General features: G+C 45.5%; 1 protein-coding gene across 5 annotated transcripts in view; it reads right to left on the bottom strand.

The window, feature by feature from the left end:
• SULF2 (sulfatase 2) overlaps positions 1 to 21,465 on the bottom strand; it is a 106,844-nt gene that overhangs the window by 50,948 nt on the left and 34,431 nt on the right. For all 5 annotated transcript variants that reach the window (XR_010751761.1, XM_066387603.1, XM_066387602.1 and 2 more), the window contains exon 3: positions 10,081 to 10,320. Coding sequence is in view for 4 of the 5 variants with exons in the window: in XM_066387603.1 (XP_066243700.1) it covers positions 10,081 to 10,320 (240 nt within the window). In the remaining variant the exon portion in view is untranslated. The remainder of the gene's footprint in view (positions 1 to 10,080; positions 10,321 to 21,465) is intronic.

Genomic DNA, 21,465 nt, shown 5'->3' with positions numbered 1-21,465 from the left:
CCTTAAGGAGAAGAAAATGAGCTCTCCTGTCTAACTCACCAGAAAAGACTGGAACATCCCCCGCCCTCCAACAGCCCTCTAGTGCAAATTCATGATGCCACTGCAGTAGGTTTTTCCTCCTTATCCTTCCTGACAGCCCTCCATTTCTATTTGGGGATCCAGCTGTCGGGGGGGACCCTGATTCCACCTGCTGCTCCAGGAACAGGTGCGTAGGCTAAGCTAATTGGCTCATCCCATCTACTCTCCACAATGATTGGTTCATGGGTTGGGCTGTGGTCCAGTCAGAAAACATCTCACCACTCTGGCCATCTGGGAAGAGGCACCAAGCCCCGGCAAGTGCCAGCCAGATTTTGAGACCTCAGGCTTTATGATAAAATCGTGATACTGTACTGTTAAACCACGGAATCTGCCTCTACCTAAAGGCCACCTGTTACCCTTTCAGTTTAGGGAGCAAAAACATTCAGCATCTTGTTGAAATCACTTAGAGCTGGGGTTTCTGTGGCTTGGATCGAAGGCCATCTACCAGCCACGCCACCCCCTGGAAGTGCCCTGTCTTTGCTTAAGCAGAACTCACATAGCACCTCCTCAGAACTGAGGCATAAGAGCCAGAGAAGAGCTGCTGAACGGAAGGATACTCACGTTTTCAGCTTTGCCAGATACCGCCAAATTGCTCTTCAAAGTGGAGGTGCCAATAGTGTTTCCCTACCTCTTGTGTATGCGACTTCCTTTTTTCTCACATCCTTGCAACAGTCTGGTGTGTCCGGACCTCTGCATACATGCTATGGCAGTGGGGGCAATGTGATAGTTCATTGTTGGCTTCATTTGCATTTCACTGATTACCAGAGAGGTTGAGCACATGCAGTCACCTTCTGATGCGTGTGTACAACTTACTTCTACCATCTGAGTAACATATTGTGACAGCCATCAGAATACTGGTCTGGGGGGCGGGGGTGGTGTGATGCTGTGCTATTTGTGCAAACCCTCATCATCACCTTGCTAACATTTCTTAAGTGTTTACTATGTATCACTGCTTCAACATATGTAATCCTCACAAAACTCGATGAGCTAAGTACCACTATTATCCTTAGTTGTGGTAACCAAGACAAAGAAGTTAAATTACTGGTCCAAATTCATTTGGCTAGAAAGTGGTCGAGCCAGTACTAAAACCCAGGCAGAACCCTTGCTCTCAACGACTCTGCAAAGAGCTGGGAGGCATTTCATTCCAAGCACACTATATAAGTTTGATTCGTGGGTGTATGAGTGAGCACAGTCAGGGTAGTGTAAGTATGCTAAAAGATGACAACATACATTTTGTAAAATATAAGGATACAATTTATCCTTTCAAGGGTATTTATACATCTGATCCAAGTCCCCAGAGTTAGAGGAAGCCAACACACAGAAATATCCATGAACAAATTGATATTTATCCTGCTTAAACTTAGCCTCTCTCACTTCATTCTTTGCCAATTTCTATTGCAAACATGGGGTAGTATAGCACAAAGCAAGATCACTGCAAGATAAAATTGCAAGTCTTATAAAAGATGCAAGGTTTGGGAGATTAATTAAAGTGATGCTGAAAGACAGCTCAAAGCATCAGCAAATCTACTGACAAACAATAATCTGGGCTATGAGATAATTAAAGAAGAAACCACTGAAAATGATGGTAAGGTAATAAACACTTCACAGGGAAAGATTCAGATGTCAAAGAATGAAGAGAGGCCCTTGGGAAAACTGATAGAATCCGCAAAATTTCTGCAAAATGACTCGTTATGATTCTGCTGTGAAAAATGAAGATGAAGTAAAGAATATCATTTAAATTTGTTGGACAAATTATACCCCACCAACAACTGACACTTCATCAATTTGTTGAAATAATCAACCCATTAATCATGATTACAACCTAAATTTTGTTAAGTGCTGTTTGATGTAACATAAAATACAGTTATTTTCAAAATTTTGTAATTTCATTTTTTTCAAGATAAAATACCTAACTAAATATATTAAAAACCTATTTATATGAACTATTGGTCAACACTTGGTCTACCTAAGGAACATTTTTCCAGTTCCAGTCTTCCACAGTCCAGGCTGACTTCCTGTCTTCAAAAGGGTATCACACACACAAATGGTTGAGAACTGTTACTGTGTCTGTGACTTTAATCCTTCCTCAGTAGTCATTTTCTTCTTTTCCCATAGTAAAAAATTTTTAACTGGGCAGTTGGCAACCCGTAATAAAGATTAAGCTTCCTAGGCTCCTTTGTAATCATCTGTGCTCATGTGATTTCATTTTTCATCAACGGGAAATAAGGAGAAATAGAAAGTAGTCAAGTCTCTGATTAATTTAGGAGCACCTAAATATATAAAGCAAATATTAATAGACTAATGGGAGAAATAGACAGCAATACAATAGTAGGGGACTTTAACACCCCATCTTCATCAATGGATAGACCCCAGACAGAAAATCAATAAGGAAACATTAGCCTTAAACAACACATAATAGCAGATGGGACTTAATAGATATCCACTGAACATTCCATTCAAAAGCAATTGAATACTCATTCTTCTTGAGGGCACATGGAATATTCTCCAGGATTTATCTTATGTTAGGTCACAAATTAAGTCTTAATAAATTTAAGAAAACCAAAATCATACTAAGCATGTTTTCTTACCACAATGATAGGAAACTAGAAATCAATTACAAAAAGAAAACTAGAAAACTCACAAATATGTGCAGACTAAAAATCACACTAATGAACAAACAAAGAAAAAAAAAAAAAACAAAAGAGGAAAAAAATGCCCTGAGACAAATGAAAATGAAACTGCAACACACCAAAACTTATGAGATGCAGCAAAAGCAGTTCTAAGAAGAAAGTTCATAGCATAATGTGTCTGTATCAAGAAAAATCTCAAATAAACAATCTAACTTTACACTTCAAGGAACTAAAAAAAAGAATAAATGAAGCCTACAGTTAGTAGAAGAAAGAAAATAACAAAGATATGAACAGAAATAAATAGAGACTACAAGGACAATAGAAAAGATCAATGAAACTTAAGAGCTGATTCTCTGAATAAAAAACTAAATAGACAAACCTTTAGCTAGAGTCTCCAAGAAAACAACAGAGAGGACTCAAATAAATTCAGAAATGAAAAAGGAGACATTACAACTAGTAATACCACAGAAATACAAAGGAACATAAGAGAGTATCATGAAAAATTATAGGCCAACAAATTTGACAACTATCAGAAATGGGTAAACCCATAGAAACATACAACCTACTAAGACTAAATAATGAAGAAATAGAAAATCTGAACACAATGACTATTAGCAAAGAAGACTGACTCAATAATCAAAAACCTCCCAATAAACAAAAGTCTAGGGCCACAAGGCTTCACTGATGAAGTCCATCAAACATTCAAATCAGAATAATCTTTCTCAAGCTTTTCCAAAAAGTGAAAGAAGAGGGAACATGTTAAAACTTGTTTTACGAGGCCAGCATTACCTTGATATCAAAACTAGAGCCTGACCTGTGGTGGCGCAGTGGATAAAGCGTCGACCTGGAAATGCTGAGGTCATCGGTTTGAAACCCTGGGCTTGCCTGGTCAAGGCACATATGGGAGTTGATGCTTCCAGCTCCTCCCTCCTTCTCTCTCTCTGTCTCTACTCTCTCTCTCTCTGTCTCACCCTCTTCTCTCTAAAAAAAATGAATAATAATAAAAAAAAAACATTATTTAAAAAAAAAAAAAAAAAAAAAAAAAGGCCCTGGCCGGTTGGCTCAACGGTAGAGCGTCGGCCTAGCGTGCGGAGGACCCGGGTTCGATTCCCGGCCAGGGCACACAGGAGAAGCGCCCATTTGCTTCTCCACCCCTCCGCGGCGCCTTCCTCTCTGTCTCTCTCTTCCCCTCCCGCAGCCAAGGCTCCATTGGAGCAAAGATGGCCCGGGCACTGGGGATGGCTCTGTGGCCTCTGCCCCAGGCGCTAGAGTGGCTCTGGTCGCAACATGGCGACGCCCAGGATGGGCAGAACATCGCCCCCTGGTGGGCAGAGCGTCGCCCCTGGTGGGTGTGCCGGGTGGATCTCGGTCGGGCATATGCGGGAGTCTGTCTGACTGTCTCTCCCTGTTTCCAGCTTCAGAAAAAAAAAAAAAAAAAAAGAAAAGGTCAATATCCTTGATGAGCTTTGAATGAAAAAATCCTCCATAAAATAGTCCAAATTCAACAATACATTAAAAGGATCATACACCATGATCAAATGGGATGTATCACAGGAATGCAAGGATGGTTTATCATCTGTAAATCAATCAATGTGATATACCACATTAATAAAATGAAAACTAAAAATCATAATCTCATTAGAAGCACAAAAACCATTTGACAAAATTCAACATCCATTAACGATAAAAACTCACAACAAAGTGAGTATGGATGAAACATATCTTGACATAATAAAGGCCATATATTTATGACAATCCCATAGCTAACATCATACCCAATGGTGAAAGCTTTTACACTAAGATCAGGAACAAGACAAGGATGCCAGGTATACCACTTTTATTCAACATAGTACTGAAAGTCCTAGTCAGAGTTATTAGGCAAGAAAAATAAGAGGCATCCAAATAAAAGAGAAGTAAAACTCTCACTATTTGCAGATATGGTATTATATACAATATATAGAAAACCCTAAAGAATGGCTATTCAAGGTCTACAAAAACAAACAAACAAACAAACCCAAAACAACTATTAGAACAAATAAATTCAGTAACGATGCAGGATACAAAATCAATATGCAAACATTCATTGTGTTTCTATACACTAATAGCAAACTATAATATTAGGAAGTGAAATGAACAATGACAAAAATCCCATTTACTGCCTGACCTGTGGTGGCGCAGTGGGATAGAGCGTTGACCTGGAACACTGAGGTCACAGGTTCGAAACCTTGGGCTTGCCCGGTCAAGGCACATATGGGAGTTGATGCTTCCTGCTCCTCCCCGCTTCTCTCTCTCTCTCTCTCTCTCTCTCTCTCACTCCTCTCTCTCTAAAAAAAAAATCAATAAAAAAAAAAAAAAAAAAAAAAAAAAATCCCATTTACTAATGCATCAGAAAGAATAAAATACCTAGGAATGAATCCAACCAAGGAGGTGAAAGACCTCTACACTAAAAACTGTTAGGACATTGATGAAAGAAACCAAAGAAGCCACAAATTAATGGAAAGGTGTTATGTGCTTATGGATTAGAAGATATAGTTCAAATGTTCATACTACCCAAAGTGATCTACAGATTCAGTGCAATCCCTATCAAAACTCCAATGGCATTTTTCACAGAAATAGAACAAACAATCCTAAAATTTCTATGCAACCACAAAAGACCTTGAATGGCCAAACCGATCTTGAGAAAGAACAAAGCTGGAAGCATTTTGCCTCCTGATTTCAAACTAGGTATATATTACAAAGTTACATTAATCAAAACAGTATGGTGTTGGCATAAAAACAGACACATAGATCAATGAAACACAATAGACAGCCCAGAAATAAACCCATGCATATATCATCAATTAATTTATACAAAGGAGTCAGGAATACACAATGGGGAAAGGACAGTCTCTTTAATAAATGATGCTAAGAAAACTGGACAGCCACATGCAAAATAATGAAAGTGGACCAGTTGCTTATGCCGTATAAAACTCAAAATGGACTAAAGACTTGAACAGCTTGACCAGGCTGTGGTGCAGTGGATAGAATGTTGGACTGGGAAGCAGAGGACCCAGGTTTGAAACCCCAAGGTTGCTGGCTTGAGTATGGGCTCTTCCAACTTGAGCATGGGCTAACCAGTTTGAGTGCAGGGTTGCTGGCTTGAGCATGGGATCATAAACATGACCCCGTAGTCGCTGGCTTGAGCCCAAAGGTTGCTGGCTTGAAGCCCAAGGTCGCTGGCTTGAGCAAGGGGTCACTTGCTCTGCTGGAGCCCCCAGCCAAGGCACATATGAGAAAGCAATCAATGAACAACAAAGGTGTTGCAATGAAGAATTTATACTTCTCATCTCTTTCCCTTCCTGTCTATCTGTCTCTCTGTTCCTCTCTCTGTCTCTGTCTCTCTTGCTTAAAAAAAAAAAAGACTTGAATGTAAGACCTGAAACTATAACTTGACATCAGTCTTGGCAAATTTTTTTTTTTAATTCACACCAAAAGCAAGGGCAATACAAGTAAAAGAAAAAAATGAGACTGCATCAAACTAAAAACTTTCTGCATGGCAAAGGAAACCATCAATAAAATGAAAATGCAACCTACTGAATGTGAGAAAAAATTTGCAAATCATATATATGATAAGGGGTTAAATCCAAAATATTTAAAGAACTCACACAACTCAATAGTAACCCCCCCCCTAAACATTCTGATTAAAAAATGGGCAGGGAATCTGAACAGACATTTTTCTGGAGAAGACCTACAGATGGCTAATAGGTACTTGAAAAGATGCTCAATATCACTAACTGTCAGGAAAGTGCAAAACCACAGAAAGATATCACTTCATACCTGCCAGAATGGTTATTATAACAAAGACAGGAAATAAGTGTTGGTGAGAATGTGGAGTCAATGGAACCCTTGTGCACTGTTTATGGGAATGCAAATTGGTGCAGCCATTACAGAAAAACAGAATCCTATGGAAGTTCCTCTAAAAATTTAAAATAGAACTACTGTATGATCCAGCAATTCCAATTTTGGGTAGTTATCCAAAGAAAATGAAAACACAGCCTCAAAAAGATGTATGCGCCCCTGTGTTCATTGCATTATTTACTCAAGATATAGAAATGACCCGTGTCCACCAGAGATGAATGGATAGACACATACACACACACAAACACACAATTCAGCCATAAAGAGAAAATCTTGCCATTTGACACAACTTGGATGGAACTTGAGGGCATTATGCTAAGTGAAAGAGGTCAGACAGAGAAAGACAATTACCGTATGATATCACTTATATGTGTAATCTAAAAAAGAAAAATTGAGCTCATATATACAGAGAACAGATTGATAGTTGCCAAAGGGAGGGCGTTAGGGGCTTGGCAAATGGATGAAGGCGGTCAAAAGGTACAAACCATGGGGATGTAACGCATCACGTGGGTTAATAACTGACTACCGTTAATAACACTGTACTACATATTAGAAAACTAAGAATAGATCTTGAAAGTCCTTACCACACACACAAAATTTTGTACCCACTTATGGTGAGAGACACTAACTAGACTTGCTGTGGTTATCATTTTGCAATATATACAAATAATGAACCATTAGGTTGTACAGTTAAAACTAGTATACTGTTATGTCAATTATGTATATCTCAATAAAAAAAGAGGTGATTTGAATCTGATCAGGCCTACTAAAGCAGCATGGACTTTTAACTGAGACAGTAATAAAGAGATGCTATCTTGGGTCTCTCGTACAAAAACTTAAATACAACTCACAACTGCCCTAGACACCCACAGAATGCAGGATTTAATGTGTCTAAAGACTCAGCAAGACTAGTTAACCACTGGTTTTGGGGGGAAATAAAACGTATTTTTCTAATGAGAGTCAATATATGCCAAATTAATTTAAGAGAGATTTTGAGTTCATTACATGTATAGCTTTTTTTTTCATTTTCCCCAATAAAATAACAGTGACTAACATAACTAATATTAGGTAGTGATAGCTTTAAAATATTCTCACTTTAAACAGCAACTTAATAGAAAACTCAAATCTGAGCTTCCTAGCTGCCAGGGCAAAAAGGGGAAGTCTACAGGGTACACAGTCCTGTTCTTCAATGCTTAGGAACACACCAGTTCAAGGAGGGATCGCTTCTTGGCGGGTTTAACCGTGAGAAGCGGGGAAGGTCTACGTGCATGCACACGCGGCACTTTCTGCCAAAGGTCCGGGGACTTTCCCCTAGGCGTATATGAGGAACAAGTCCTTCGTCTGTAGCCTAGGAAACAGGCCTTCAGCACGGACTCACACCAGTTCAAAGTAAAAACGTTTGCAGGCTCCTCAGTTCTGAAAGTCAGGTGGAAGTGGGGTTCCTTGTATATAGGGGCATTCTAAATACAACAAATAAAATTTCCAGTGACAGTTTTACAAAAAAACATAAATGTCCTGTGTACAGAAATTTACACTTGACATGCTCCCAGTCTTCACTGAGGGTAGGAGAATTAAGCATGGCCCGATGAAAGCAGTTAGTTCTTTGGGGAAACAGCTTTTTGATGATTTCTGTAAATTCAAGGATAAGTTTGGGAAATCAGCTTTAGTCACTGCCCCTGAGAGATAGTTCCTTTCTTTGTGCCAGCTGTGAGGTTCTGAAACACTAGGCTTTGGCCCAACCATGAGCCGCACCCCCCCCCCCCCCAAGATATTGCAGGATATGTGTTTCCTTTCAATGTGATAGATGCAATTTCCATACCTCTTTTGAATTCCCATAGTTTTGTTTCCATTTTGATGAAGCCACAAACATCTCATTTTAGGACTCTTGGCAAATCGCTTTCCTGGGTTGCCATTGTTGTGGCTGTCATATGAGGGGGGTTGCTGAGAACACTTTTAGGATCCAAAGCTAAAGGTTTCTAGCCAGGCTGTTCAGCCAGAGGTTGTAAAAAGGGGTCTGTGAGCTACAACTCGGCCCTCAGACATGTTTTGTTTGGCCCACAGTTAACATTGAGTTTTGCCAACATTTTAAAAATCAGATTTCAGGAAAAAAAAAAAAAATTCGGAGTAGAAATATCTGAAGGTTGGCAACCCTTAGCACAAACAGCTATAATTACAGTAAGTCCTCACTTAATGTCATTGATAGGTTCTGCAATTTTCAGAGAAATAATGTACAATGAATCTGATTTCACCATGGCTAATTGATATAAACAAAAGTTCCTATGGCGTGTTCATCAACAATAAAATGAAATGGCAGTGAATGACCTGCTGCATCTGGACTTGAGGGGCAGACGCCCCTTCGGTTGGTGCCCCCGGTTTGCTGTAGCCACCCCTGTCCTGCTTCTCTTCATCTATATCCACGTGGTCCTTGGTAAACTCGGACACATGGCTTTCTGCTGAGACCCAGGATCAATATGGTTATATGTTTCCAATCGCAGCCTTCCTAGTACTCTTGGCAGGACCCGCCTTCTGGGTGATTCTGAGACACACCTCACCAGCTGGCTCCCCACTCCCACGCATCCTTGCTGCCACACCCTGTCACTGAGGGCAGCAGCCCGGCCACCAGCTGTGAGCAGAGCTGAGAAAGGCATCAATCCTTCCCTCGTGACACTTCCACCCAAACAAGCACCTGGTCACTGGGACTCCACTTCCTGGAGTTGCAACACCCACGCCACAATATCTGATTTCACAACTTGGCTCCTTAGCCAAGGTGGAGACTATTTATTTTTAATTAAAGCAAACCAAATTAATCGAGTCTGGAGGATTGTGCAATGGTGTCGGAGGTGAGTGATTGTAACTGTGCCTCTGCCTCAGGCAGCCAGCCAGGGAGGTGAGTCTTCAGAAGCCACCGAAGTACCTCCTCCAAGGTAAACAGACAGGCAGCCCTGCTCGCTCTCAGCCGGGATGCAACACTGGGCAGGGGAGACAGTCAAGTGGGACAAACAGTCCATCGCCATGCCAACTTCTGGGCCATTCTCGAGTGGCCACACAATCCCTGCACATGCTCTCCATTCTCCACACCAGTTTCATGCCCGTCCCCCAGCCCATGTTCTGGAACCTTCTTCCATATTAATGGACTAAAGTCAATACATCAGTCCCGGATGGCTTTCACATCATCATTCGAGGAGAACACAAACTCATGCATGGGCACTTCTGGCCCCTCTCTGTCCTATTATTTCATATTTTAAGTTGAACTCCCTTTTTTAAAAAAAAATCAAATTCCTTTGAAAAGGTCACTTTCTATCACTACTATAGGCAAACCAATCTGCATTTATTTAATATTTATTTAATATATACAGAAATAAGTGCAGAACTTTTAAATGAAAAGGTGTCCATGCACTGCCCAAAGTCATCTAGGGTGGTCCTCGCGATACAGGGGCAACACGGGGAGAGACACCCCGTTGGCGGCTTCCCTTACCTGTCCGGTAGCCCGTGCTGTTGAGGTACACGGCGAAGGTGCGGCTCTCGTGCTGCGCCTGCCAGGAGGGCGAGGAGCAGTTCTCGTTGTTGGTGTAGGTGTTGTGGTTGTGGACGTACTTGCCCGTGAGGATGGAGGACCGCGAGGGGCAGCACATGGGCGTGGTCACGAAGGCGTTGATGAAGTGCGCCCCGCCCTGCTCCATGATGCGCCGGGTCTTGTTCATCACCTGCATGGACCCTGCAACCAGAGCCCGAGGTGAGACGCTGGCCAGCGGGTTCTAACCCGTGCGCCCCGACAGGGCACAAAACAATCTGGGAGGGCGCTGAGTGGCTCTCAACAGGGTGTCCTCCCCACCCCCGTTCCTGGGGAGGGGGATACATTTTGGAAATCTCCTGGGACAGATGAGGTGTCACTATTGGCATTAGTGGGCAGTGGCCAGCAGGACACTGTGGGATGGACCTTCACCATGAGGAAGCGTCCTGGGCCCCCAGACTCGCTGTGTGTTTATGAGGTGTAAGTAAAAACCTGTTTATAAGTTATCTGAACCTGGGACAGAGCTTTTTACATTAAACAGAGGATCTTTTTTGCAGGATATTAATATACACTGATTTTTTTTTTTTTTTTTTATAGAAGCAATCACTAGTTAAACTGAGGGAAGATTATACTTTGTTTTGTTTGGAACCTTCCCAAGAATTGTTTGCTCTTATTGAAATCTGGTCATGCCAAGCCCCTGGCCCACGGGCTCTCAGAGCACATCTCAGCCAAAATGCTGTGCATCAGCCATGGACCACGCTTGCCTCCTCTGTGCCCACGGTCCTTCTGGCTTGGAACTCCCCTCCCACTCCCCTCCCCCCCCAGATCCAACCCAGTGGTAGAGCCATGCCTCTTCTACTTGCCCTCTGGGACCACTCTGGCTTCTAATTTCCTTGAGCTCTTATCATACATGTAGCATGTGTTATTAGGGCTTAATTATACCCCACCAGGTACTGTGGTTTCCTTCATGCCTACTCTTGTTTCCCAACGAAGCCGTCAGCAGAGTAAGGCATGCAGGAAGGAGAGGAAACTAACGTGTGCAGAATCCCCACTGTGGGCAGGGGCTTTCCCACTCACTGCTGTGCCCCACGAGGGCAAAGAAGGAGCTTTGCTCCATGCTCAGTCCCCCATAGTGTGTGATACACAGCAGGTGCTCAATAACTGTGTGAAGAGTGGATGCGTAACTGTATCCTACGGCTGGTACCCAAACACTCAGTAGCTTTAATGGAAATAGTAATTTTTTCTTTCCCTTTTGTGGCCACCTGCAGGTCTTTCCCTTTTCCCTGCAGTTCTTAGGGTCTGTAGGGGGTTGACTGATAGCCCACTCCCTAAAGATATGTTCAGGTCCTAAGCCTTGAAATCTGACCTAATTTGGAAAAAAGAGTCTTTGAGGACACACTTAAGGACCTTGAGGTGAGATCATTCTGGATGGGTGGGTCTTAAATCCAATGACAGATATCCTTATGAGGGACAGAAGGAAGAAGACACACAGACACAGAGGGAATGGCCACATGAAGACAGAGGCAGAGATCAGAGGGACATTTGGAGCCCCTAAAAGCTGAAAGATAAGGGAATCATTCTCCCCTAGAGCCTTCAGAGGAACCATAAACCTGCCTAGACCCTCCTTTTGAACTTCTGTCTCCAGAACTGTGAGAGTAAATTTCTGTTGTTTTAAAGCACCCAGTTTGGGAAAATTTGTCAGGACAGCAATAGGAAAGCACTAGAGCATCCACCAGGCACTTGAGGTTCTTGCTGGGAAGCTGAGATCCCAATCACCAAGAATCCCCTATAGACCTGAAAACAACCAATCAGGCCCCTCAGCACTCTGTCCCCAAAGGCTAAGAATGAAAAGGAGATTTATATAGCTCTTTATTCCATTTTTCTACCAAATACAGAAGGAAACAACTAGAGCTTCCCTGAGGCAAACACAGATTGTATCTCTTCACACATAAAACTATCCAATAGCTTCCCACCACACTTACAAGAAAAACCGAATTTCTTCCTGTGGTCTCTAAAAGACTCTTCAAGACCTGCCCTCTCCCCCATTGACCCACTTCCAGTGTTTCTTTGACCTCATCTCTCTCCTCACCCCCGGCTCAGTTGGCTACACTGGCCTCTTCATTGTTTCTCAAATGCTCCAAGCTCATCCCTGCCCCAGGACCTTTGCATTTGCTATTGCCTCTGCCTGCAACTCTCGCTTTGGCTGGTTTGTTCCATTATTCAGATCTCAACTTAGAGGTCACCTCCTCACCTCTTCTCTACCCGAAGGAACCTCCACTCTGCTTGCTTCCTATCACACTAGTGTATGTTTTTTCTTAGCATGAAACTCCTACTGAAATGCATATTTTTAACACTTGTTTACCTGTTTATAATCTACCTCTCCTCCTGGACTGAGAGTTCCAGGTAATCCAGGTGCTGTCTGTCCCTGCCTCCCAACATCAGGAATATATAACCGGCGCTCTGAAAAACTCACTGAATGACTGAAGTAAGTAGAGCAAAGCCGGCCCTTTCAAGCTTGGCAGAGGTGGCTTTATAAGGGGTGCCCTCCTGGAGCCAGGTGTTTCCTGAGCCTCCTGGCCAACCCTGCACCCCGTGGGTAGAGGAAAGAACTGGGCTTTGTGTTTGAACAGGACTCGTCAGGCTCCAGCACTGCTTACAGATCTGTATCAAGGCCACATGCCCTGGTGAGAAGTCCCCAGGGGTCCCAGCTGTAGCTGGCGGTAATAAACAGTTTCCTACCACATGTGACATCTCCCACTGGAGGGAATGGAGGAAGTGGGGATTTTGAGGCTTCCCTCAGCCAGTTGGTGCTAACTCGCTGGACCCTAATGGAGTGTGGCATGATCTAGGGTCCCTGTCTCAGGGTCTAGCAGAATCCGGGGGCCTCATCAGTCTCAGGCTGCTCCTGGGGACCTGGCCCCTGGGCATCCCAGGCAGTCTTCTGCGGGCCAATCCATTCCTTCTACCTGGAATTTTTTACCATAAACCAAGCTATCAAGGTCATGCCCTTGAGACCCCCAGCTTGAATACCGGCCACATTTCCGCCTCGTGGCTTTGACCTGAGTGGTGCCCTCCATGGGGGGGGGGGGGCTCTCTCCTGGCCTCCTTCAGGTTACTGACCAAACATCAAACATTTCAGAGAGACCTCCCCCAGCCCTCCCCATTCCCTTTGCTGCCTCACTTCTCCCCACAGCAGTTACTGCCCTTGGGCCCCTAAGTCACTTCTAGTTCCCTACTTGCCTGCTGCCTGTGGATCCACTGGACCTGCTGCCTGTGCTCCACAGGAGCAGAGACGTAGGCCTACTTTGTTCACTGGAATATTCACGAGCCCAGAACAGTGCCTGGCTACAGTAATCAAAAAATTACCTTACTCTTTGGGTTTTCAAATAACTCAGGAGCCCAGGCTGGTTTGTGTTCATGGACATATGTGTATATATATTTTGTGCAGTGAATTTTAAAGTTCTGACTTTAAATACCATTAAACAGATCATGTGCTTTCTAGTTGGCCATACTCCCCAGCACTCCCTATAGTCTCACACCAGCTCTGCCTATCTACATTACCTGCCTGGTCCCTGAAGGCCTTGGTTTTGCAACTTCTAATGTAACTTAGTTGTTGAGACAGGTAAAACCTTGTCTGTGGGGCACTATATATCAACACTCATCATCATCATTATTAATGTGGCGACTGTCATTGGCTGAATGTTGGCTGTGTATACTGTGCTGGGCACATGACATGCATAGTTTTACTTAATCCTCTCCAACAGCTCATTTACCAGAAGAAGACACTGAATGTGGGGAGTTAAGTGACTGGTCAAGGCCACAGAGCTGGGGAAGTGGGATGTAGGACTCAAACCCAGGCTCGTCTGATGGGAGAGATGGGTGCTGGGGGTCATGCTAGGAGACATTCAGTTTATGTCACATGGGAGGTATGACACTGTACTGAGGAAGTTCACAAAGGTCCCTATGTACTTAATCAACTCTTGGCTACAACAGTGTTCAGAATAGTCCTCGGGCTGACTTTAGCTGGCACACCAGCAGTGAGAGTGGCAAAGTGTCCCATCACCAACACCAGGGGCACTGGTGGTAGGAAAGTGACTCCTGTTCACTCCTTCTAGTGAACTCCAGGAGAAAGGATTCTTAACACCTCCACACTTTCCATTTTGACAGGGAGGGCACTGGCCACCCGCTTGGATTCTAGGTGGGTGACCAGATTAGCTTATACAATGCTCACAGAGATTACGGGATACTTCAAAATGAATATGAAGCGATAAAAATCCCCTAATTTTTGTGAGCAGTATATTTGATCATGTAGTTTTACTTTTCTTCCATTTAGGGCAAGTGATACAAGCTTCTCTCACTTAGGTAGTGGGATCCTGTTCTATATATATATTATATATATATATATATTTAATTACAGCTATTTAAAAATAAGTAAATAGCAGCACAGGTGGCACATACATAAGTGAAATAGATGAGGGATGGCTGGCGTTTGGCATGCACTGGCATGGTGCACCCCACAGCTGTCTACCCAGAGATGTTACTTAGAAGAAGTGTTAGACCTCTTGGGTGCCACACAACCAAAGCCGAGCTCCTGATGTCACCATCCCCTCATGGCCCTCTCATAGCTCTTCCCCTTCCCTCCTGTTACTTAGGCAATATATTTGGCTATTACTTGGTCCTATCTTTCCGTTCCCACATCTAATCCATCAGTAAAGCCTGCTACTCTTCAAAGGACCTCCACAACCAGAGCCCATGGCCGCCTCCCCAGGAAGGCACTCCCTTCTCTTCCTCTGACTCAGGTCACAGCTTCTGATGGGATTCAGGCCGTTTATTCCCCATGGAGCAGCCAGGATGTCTCCTCTCCTCAGCACCCTCCGTGCCCCCCACTCACTTGAGAACAAAGCCCCTGTGGTCACCCACAGGCCCTGCAAAATCTGGCCACCTTCCCCACCTTAATCCCACCTCAGAGCCTTAGCCGATGCTGTTCCTCCAGCCTGGAACTCCTTTCCCTCAGCACCTCCGTGGCCTGTGTCCTCACCTCCTTCTTGTCTCCACTCAAAAGTGCTCTTCTTAGTGAGGCCTTCGCTGCCCACTATATCCACAATTTTAACCCCCCCCCCCCGACACTTCACATCCTCTTCCTCATTTTACCTTTTCAGCTCTGACATTTATCTAACACATAATCTACTTTTATGCATTTATCTTGCGTGCCATTTCATTCCCCTGCAGCTCAGAGTATCAGGATCGCCCAGCCCCGGCCTCCAACAGTGCTTGGCATACCGTAGGTGCTCAATAAATACTTCCTGAAGAAACGAAGCCAGGGCAATCCAGGCAGAATCAACCCTTTGCCAGCTCTCTGCAAACAATGAGACAAAGGAGGAAGCAGCTAGGAATGAGATTGCAGCCTCTCTCTCAGTCTCCAGAGGCTGCAGTGAGGACAAAGCTGGCTGCCCACCCAACCTGTCAGACCCCTCTGGAAAGCAAGGAGGCCACCACCTGGTGAATAAATTCACCTGTAGTCAGCAGCCCCGAATGCTGTGTTGGCAAAAAGCAAACAGCCTGTTAGAACTTTCTTACTTTCAGTGGGCTCAAAACCAAGGGCTCCGAGTGCGTGTATCTCCATCCCACTAGTTTCAGAGGACGTGAGTGGTTGGCTGCCACTGACCAGTAAGTAGTTCCCTGTGCGTGCGTGCTCGGCGCGCTCACTCCGCCCCAATAAGCCCGCTGAAGGAGAACTGTGTTGATCCGCTATCAAAGCACACGGTAACAATGTGATGAAATGACTGTGGCATCTGTACATAAGCGGCACTACATGCTGAGCTTCCCCTTGGGGACAGTAACAGTAATCTGCTTTATTAAAACAGCCGTGGCGAGGAGGCACCGTAAAGCCACATCTGGAACACGAAAACATATGATCTAACCTCCCTGCCCAGTGCAGCCCTACTGCAGGCGAACAGCTGTGGGGGGGAGGGAGCAACCTGGAGGATGGGGCCACACAGAAATCAAAAGGCCAGTTTTCAATATTTTAAACAAAGCCCAGCCAGCCAACTCAAACTTGTTGTGTCCAACATAAACCTGGCGACACGGACACAAAAACAGACTGGGTTTCTTTCCGTGATCAAACCTTCCTACCTTGCTGGGCCAGGGGTGAAGTCACCCTGACACCTCACGGTGACGGTGACGGTGAGGTGACGGTGACGCTGACGCTGATGGGGCCTGGGAAGCCCCACCCCTACCCTGGTGATGGTGCTTAAATTTCGGTTTCCAAACCACTCGCTGGCCAGGAACGTGGTGCTTCCCCCACGACCCAGCTACCCACCCACTCTGTAACTGCTTTATGACTGCGCTATTATTTACTTGCTGTTTTGCTTTATAGTGACTTTAAAAAATAAGCTTGAATCTCAACCCACGCCACTGCAGTATGTGAAATTCTGGGTTTGATGGGCTAATCATCTATTTTTTTTTTTAATGAATATCAAAAGGAGTTCATAAGTTGTAAAATCAATGTTTGTTGACCTGTCACCTGAGATGGTCTTGTGAATTACCTGGGCATTTTAGGAAACCATGAGTTAATTTGTTCTTTTAAAGGTCTGGGTTAGAGCCATCGCTACCCACGGGGACTCAGCAGGTACTAGGGGCTTTCAAGATTCAAAACACGACCCAGTTTTTGCCCCTCCTGGGGTTAAGGTGACTCATATCCACCCTCTGCCCTAGAGGCCTCTGTCAGCTGGGAGCTGGACCCTGCACCCAAACTCCTATGACCCCCCAGCCTTGACAGCGCAGGGACACTGGCTTTGATGGGTAACTAAGGAGTGATGCCTTCTGATGTTTGTTTTCTTAAAATTATATGCAAATAATTAAAGTCTGGGATGTCTGGCCCTTCTTGGGGAAGCAGTGAGGGAGGGACGTGGAGAAAAATATAAAACTTAGGGTCTTAACCTAAATCTATGTCTAAATGCAATCGTCTCTCACCTGGACGGGTGCAGAACCCTAACTGATAAAAATAAAGGTAGCTTTTAGTTCACTGCTTGGCATATGGAAACACTTAATGCATGCTTGCTTTTAAAAATTAAAATTTTTGTAGCTCCTAATTACAGTGTAACACGCGATTCACGAACCGCGTGCTCCTGGACAGAATCTTGTCTGCACGAGTGTTTGATTTTTAGGTCTGCTCAAAAGTGTTTAAAAACTTGAAATAATTGCTAACTTTGTATTGTTAATTTGGAGAGTTCACATCAATCTAGCTTTCACGCTTTGCTTGAAGAATACAAAGATCTGGCCTTGATGGGCCAACAGCTGGGTTTAAGCCAACGGGGGCTTTAGAAGGGCCCCCTCTAGTTCTTGTCGGTCCCTTCCTGCCCACTTCCTTCATCTGCAGCACCTGCCTGGCCCTGTAGGCACTGAGTTTGCAACCCTTAGCTGATTCTATTCCAGCTGAAGGGACTAGCTAAGTAAACCTGCAAAGTACCACTTAACTTTGTTCAGAGATCCATAACGTGCAGGCTTTATTTCAGGAGGAGGAGAGAGGCTATAAGTCTGGTAAAGGCTGGAAAAAGCCTTGAGCTGGACAGTCCGGGGCAGGGGGTGGAGGTCCCTGAGCACAGGCCACAGGTAGGAAAGCACCTGTGTCCTGCACTGCCCTCCAGCCACTGGTGTCCACTTGTCAGGCTGCAATGCACGTGGAAGTCCTCAGCTGGTCCTTGAGTGCCCCTGGAATGCCCACAATGTCACTGGATCAGATTGTGAGCTGCCTGCCCATGGGATAGCTCTTTAACAGCCATCAGACCTCAACAAGATAGCTCTGTCCCTAGCAGGAGGGTGAGAGAAAGTCTTGGGGGACAAACAGCAGCACCCTGAGGCCACGTGTGGGCAGAAGGACTCTACTGTGTCCCTAGCTTGGGCTGGAATGTGCTCACTGCTGTCTGCTGGCAACTGTTCAGAGCAATGACCCCGGATTCCTGGGACCCACGTCTCTCAATGGTGGCAAAAGGAAAGCCATTTCTGATTCTTGGATATTGCAAAATCAAATCAAATGTAATTTCTGTTTTTAGCTATGAAAAGCTAAGGCTCAAAATTGGTTCCTAAACCCAGATGAATTAAGCAGATGTTGAAGAGGCAGCATTGGAATTCCATTAATGAACATTGGGCTGTCGGATCATGCAGTGATTTTTTTTTTCTCCTCTGCCTTCTGCTGGCTCTGGTGGCAGAAGCTTCAGAAAGGAAATTCTGATGAGGTCGTGCTCCGTGAAAGGGTGGCAGCAGAGAGACCCTGGGAAAGGGCGGGCCACCCTTATAATCAACGGCACACTCAGAGAGGCCATTTCCTCTCCGAGGAGCTCCACCCAGAAATGTTCTTTCACTTGTAATCCCAATGCACCTCCCTTGGCAGAGGCTACTTATTCAGCCATGAGGGGGTCTCCATCATGTTTTGCCCATTTTTCAGGGTGGGCTACATCAAGTCAAGTCACCTAGCCCCTAGCCTGGTGGGTGCTGTTGGCAAAGCAGCTTGATGTCTGTGGTAAGCTTGAGAAGAAAGTTCCTCCTCCCCCAGTCTCCCATCTCTGTAAATGGCACCACCATCTGCCCAACAGCTCAGCCAAAAACCTAGGAGTCATCCTTGATTCTCCTTCAGCCCCCTCCCACTCGCAACCCAACAAGCTCTGCCTGGCAGACCTTCAGAACAGAACCTGCTGCATCTACCCCCCTCTCTCGGCAGCCCCCCCATCATCTCCCACTGGGACAACTGGTCTCCCTGATTCCACTCTCGTCCCCAGGCCACCCTCTTTCCACCTGCAGCCAGATGAGCCCCTAAAAACATGAATCGCATGCACTAGACATTTCAGTGACTTGCCGTTGGCCTCCCACCTTCTCCCCTCTGCCGTCATCCCCGGCAGTCTCTGCTCACTCCCCAGGCCCTGCTGGCTGCCCCTCTGGCCACAGCTCTTGCACTTTTCCTTCTGCCTGAGATGCTCCTCCCCCAGTTTCCATAGGAACGACTCCTTCTCACTGTGCAGCACCCGTCATACTACCACGCTGTCCCTGCTAGAGGTGCTGCCCCTCACTGAGCTCCTGATCGTTGCTGTGACCAAGACCCTGGCTCGCCCACCAATATTTGTTTTCCTTTCTCAACAGGTCCTGATTTTAATCTTCAATGCACTTAGCTAGGAAACCACATTTCCCAGACTCTCTTGCAGCTACATGTGGGAGTGGTCTGCCCTGGCCTTCCAGATCCTCCCTCTGCTCAACTCTCCAGTGCAGGCAGCTGACCTGGATGGGCTGCACCCACAAGGAACTTCCCTCTCTGGCTTTGGGCTGGGATTGGCCAATGGGGGGGCCTGGCAGGAGATTGGTAAAAGATGAACTGAGGTTGGGAGGCCCTTTATATTGTCAGTGTCCAGTAACCATCCACTCCCCTCATCTCTTTGGTCTTGGGTCGGGATTTCCCCACTGTTACTAACCTTGGGTGCTGCAGTATCCCTAGTGGTTTTGCTACACTTGCTTGCACCTTAGCAAAAAATAGCTAAACCCTCCTTTAATAACCCAAATTTGAGTGTGCCCCATATTTCTTGCTGAGATGGTGTGGCTGAGTAAATAATCCTTGTCCATGTTGTATGTGATGTCTGGGACGAGGTCCTTAACAAGTGCTGACTTAACTTGAAAGACCAGCCTTTTTCGCTTTTGCCTCTTCCTTCTTACAGCCTGGAAGATGGCGGTGATAGATGGAGCTCAAGCAGCCATTCTGAAACCACGAGGAGACCTTGAAAATGGAAGTCATGAAATAAGCATGGTGGAACAGAAACGCAGAGAAAGAGCTTCGGTCCTTGGTAACCTTGAAGCCATCATGCCAGCCCTGGACTGCCAAGTTCCATATATTTTTGTGAATGAGAAGCAAAATTCGATCTTGGTTAAGCTACTGCTATTTTATATTTTCTTTTACGTGGAACCAAACTTAATCCGGATATACTTAGCTTCTAGGATTGAAGTGATTTCCCAAGTGTTGCTGAATTGAGGGAAAAAAAAGTCTTGCAGGAATGCGCTTGGCAAGTTGAACACCAGGGTGGGTCCGAATGAGCCTCTCTTCTTCCTGAGATAACCTGCATCTGCATGTTTGTCTAACTCCAGTGAGCAGCGGCAGGAATGTCAGGGGTTGATATCTCACTGAGGCTCCGCTGGAGATGATCACCGGTCTGGTGTCCGGAATCTGGGCACACTGTCCTGGGCTTCCAGCCACTTGGCCCCTCCAAAGCGCCCAAGCTTGCAGTTTAGAATTGATTTCTGGATATCAGTCTGCAGCTCAGGGTGTGGGTTCCTCATGTTCACAGATGGAAAACAGAAAACAAGTGCCTAGCCAGAAACCCTTCCAGGCCTGTCTCTCAAAAGCCTGTCTCTCCTTACGCAGCGCTTCCAGCTGGGCGCCTCGGGTTTTTAGGATCACAGACCTCTCTGAGAATCTAGTGAGGGTCTTGGGCTTGGTAAAGCCCGAACAGGCAAACAGTCTGCACTCCATTTCCACCCTCTCCCACTGCAGGCCCATCCAGGCCGGGGCCTCTCCCCCGAGCATCTGACTCTGAGGCTGGCTGCCCTGGACAGCTCCTCTGGGCCGTTCCCAGGCATCTGCAATTCACCAGGTCCCAACCACAGCCTTCCCCGTCTCTGGAAACAGAAAAGCCCTCCCTGCAGAGGTTTAGGTCACAATCTTGGAGTTATTTTTGACTCTTCTCTCCCAACTCCACATCGGACTCATCAGCACATCTTATCAGCTCCACCTTCTAACTACGTACAGCACCTGACTCCTTTTCCCGACTCCGGCCTGGGCCTCCATCATCTCCTGCTGGGACCATTGCAGTAGACTCTTCACTGGGCTCCCTGCTCTTACTACATCCCTTTAGTCTAGTCCTCATATGATAGCCAGAGGGATCACATTAAGACATAAGTCAGATGATGTTCTTCTGCTGCTCAACATTCTCTACTGGTGTCCAACTCAGTCAGAAAGCCAAAGTCCTCTCCTTAGTTCCAAGGCCCTGCATGACCCATGCACCCACCACCCCATTCCCTCTCAGAGGCCACCTCCCCCTGTTCCCTTGCTCACACCGCTCTGCCACTCGGGCCTCTTGGCTGCTCTGTGAGCCTGCTGGGATTGCTTCTGCCTCAGGGTCTTCGCAGCTACTGTTCCCTCTGCCTGGAATGCTCTTCCCAAGGGGAATTTCCTTGACTAGTTCCCTTCCCTCTTTGCCTTCTCAGTGAGGCTACACTCTATCAAATCACAGCTCTCCCTTTCCCCACCCTTCCCCTTGCTGAGGTTCCTCTTGCTTTATTCTGATCACCATTTTTCACTATCATTTGCACTAT

Source organism: Saccopteryx leptura, chromosome 5 (assembly GCF_036850995.1).
Source record: "Saccopteryx leptura isolate mSacLep1 chromosome 5, mSacLep1_pri_phased_curated, whole genome shotgun sequence".
Lineage (NCBI taxonomy): Eukaryota > Metazoa > Chordata > Mammalia > Chiroptera > Emballonuridae > Saccopteryx > Saccopteryx leptura.
The sequence above is the reverse complement of the archived record's forward strand: the minus strand, read 5'-3'. Positions and strand labels throughout refer to the sequence as shown.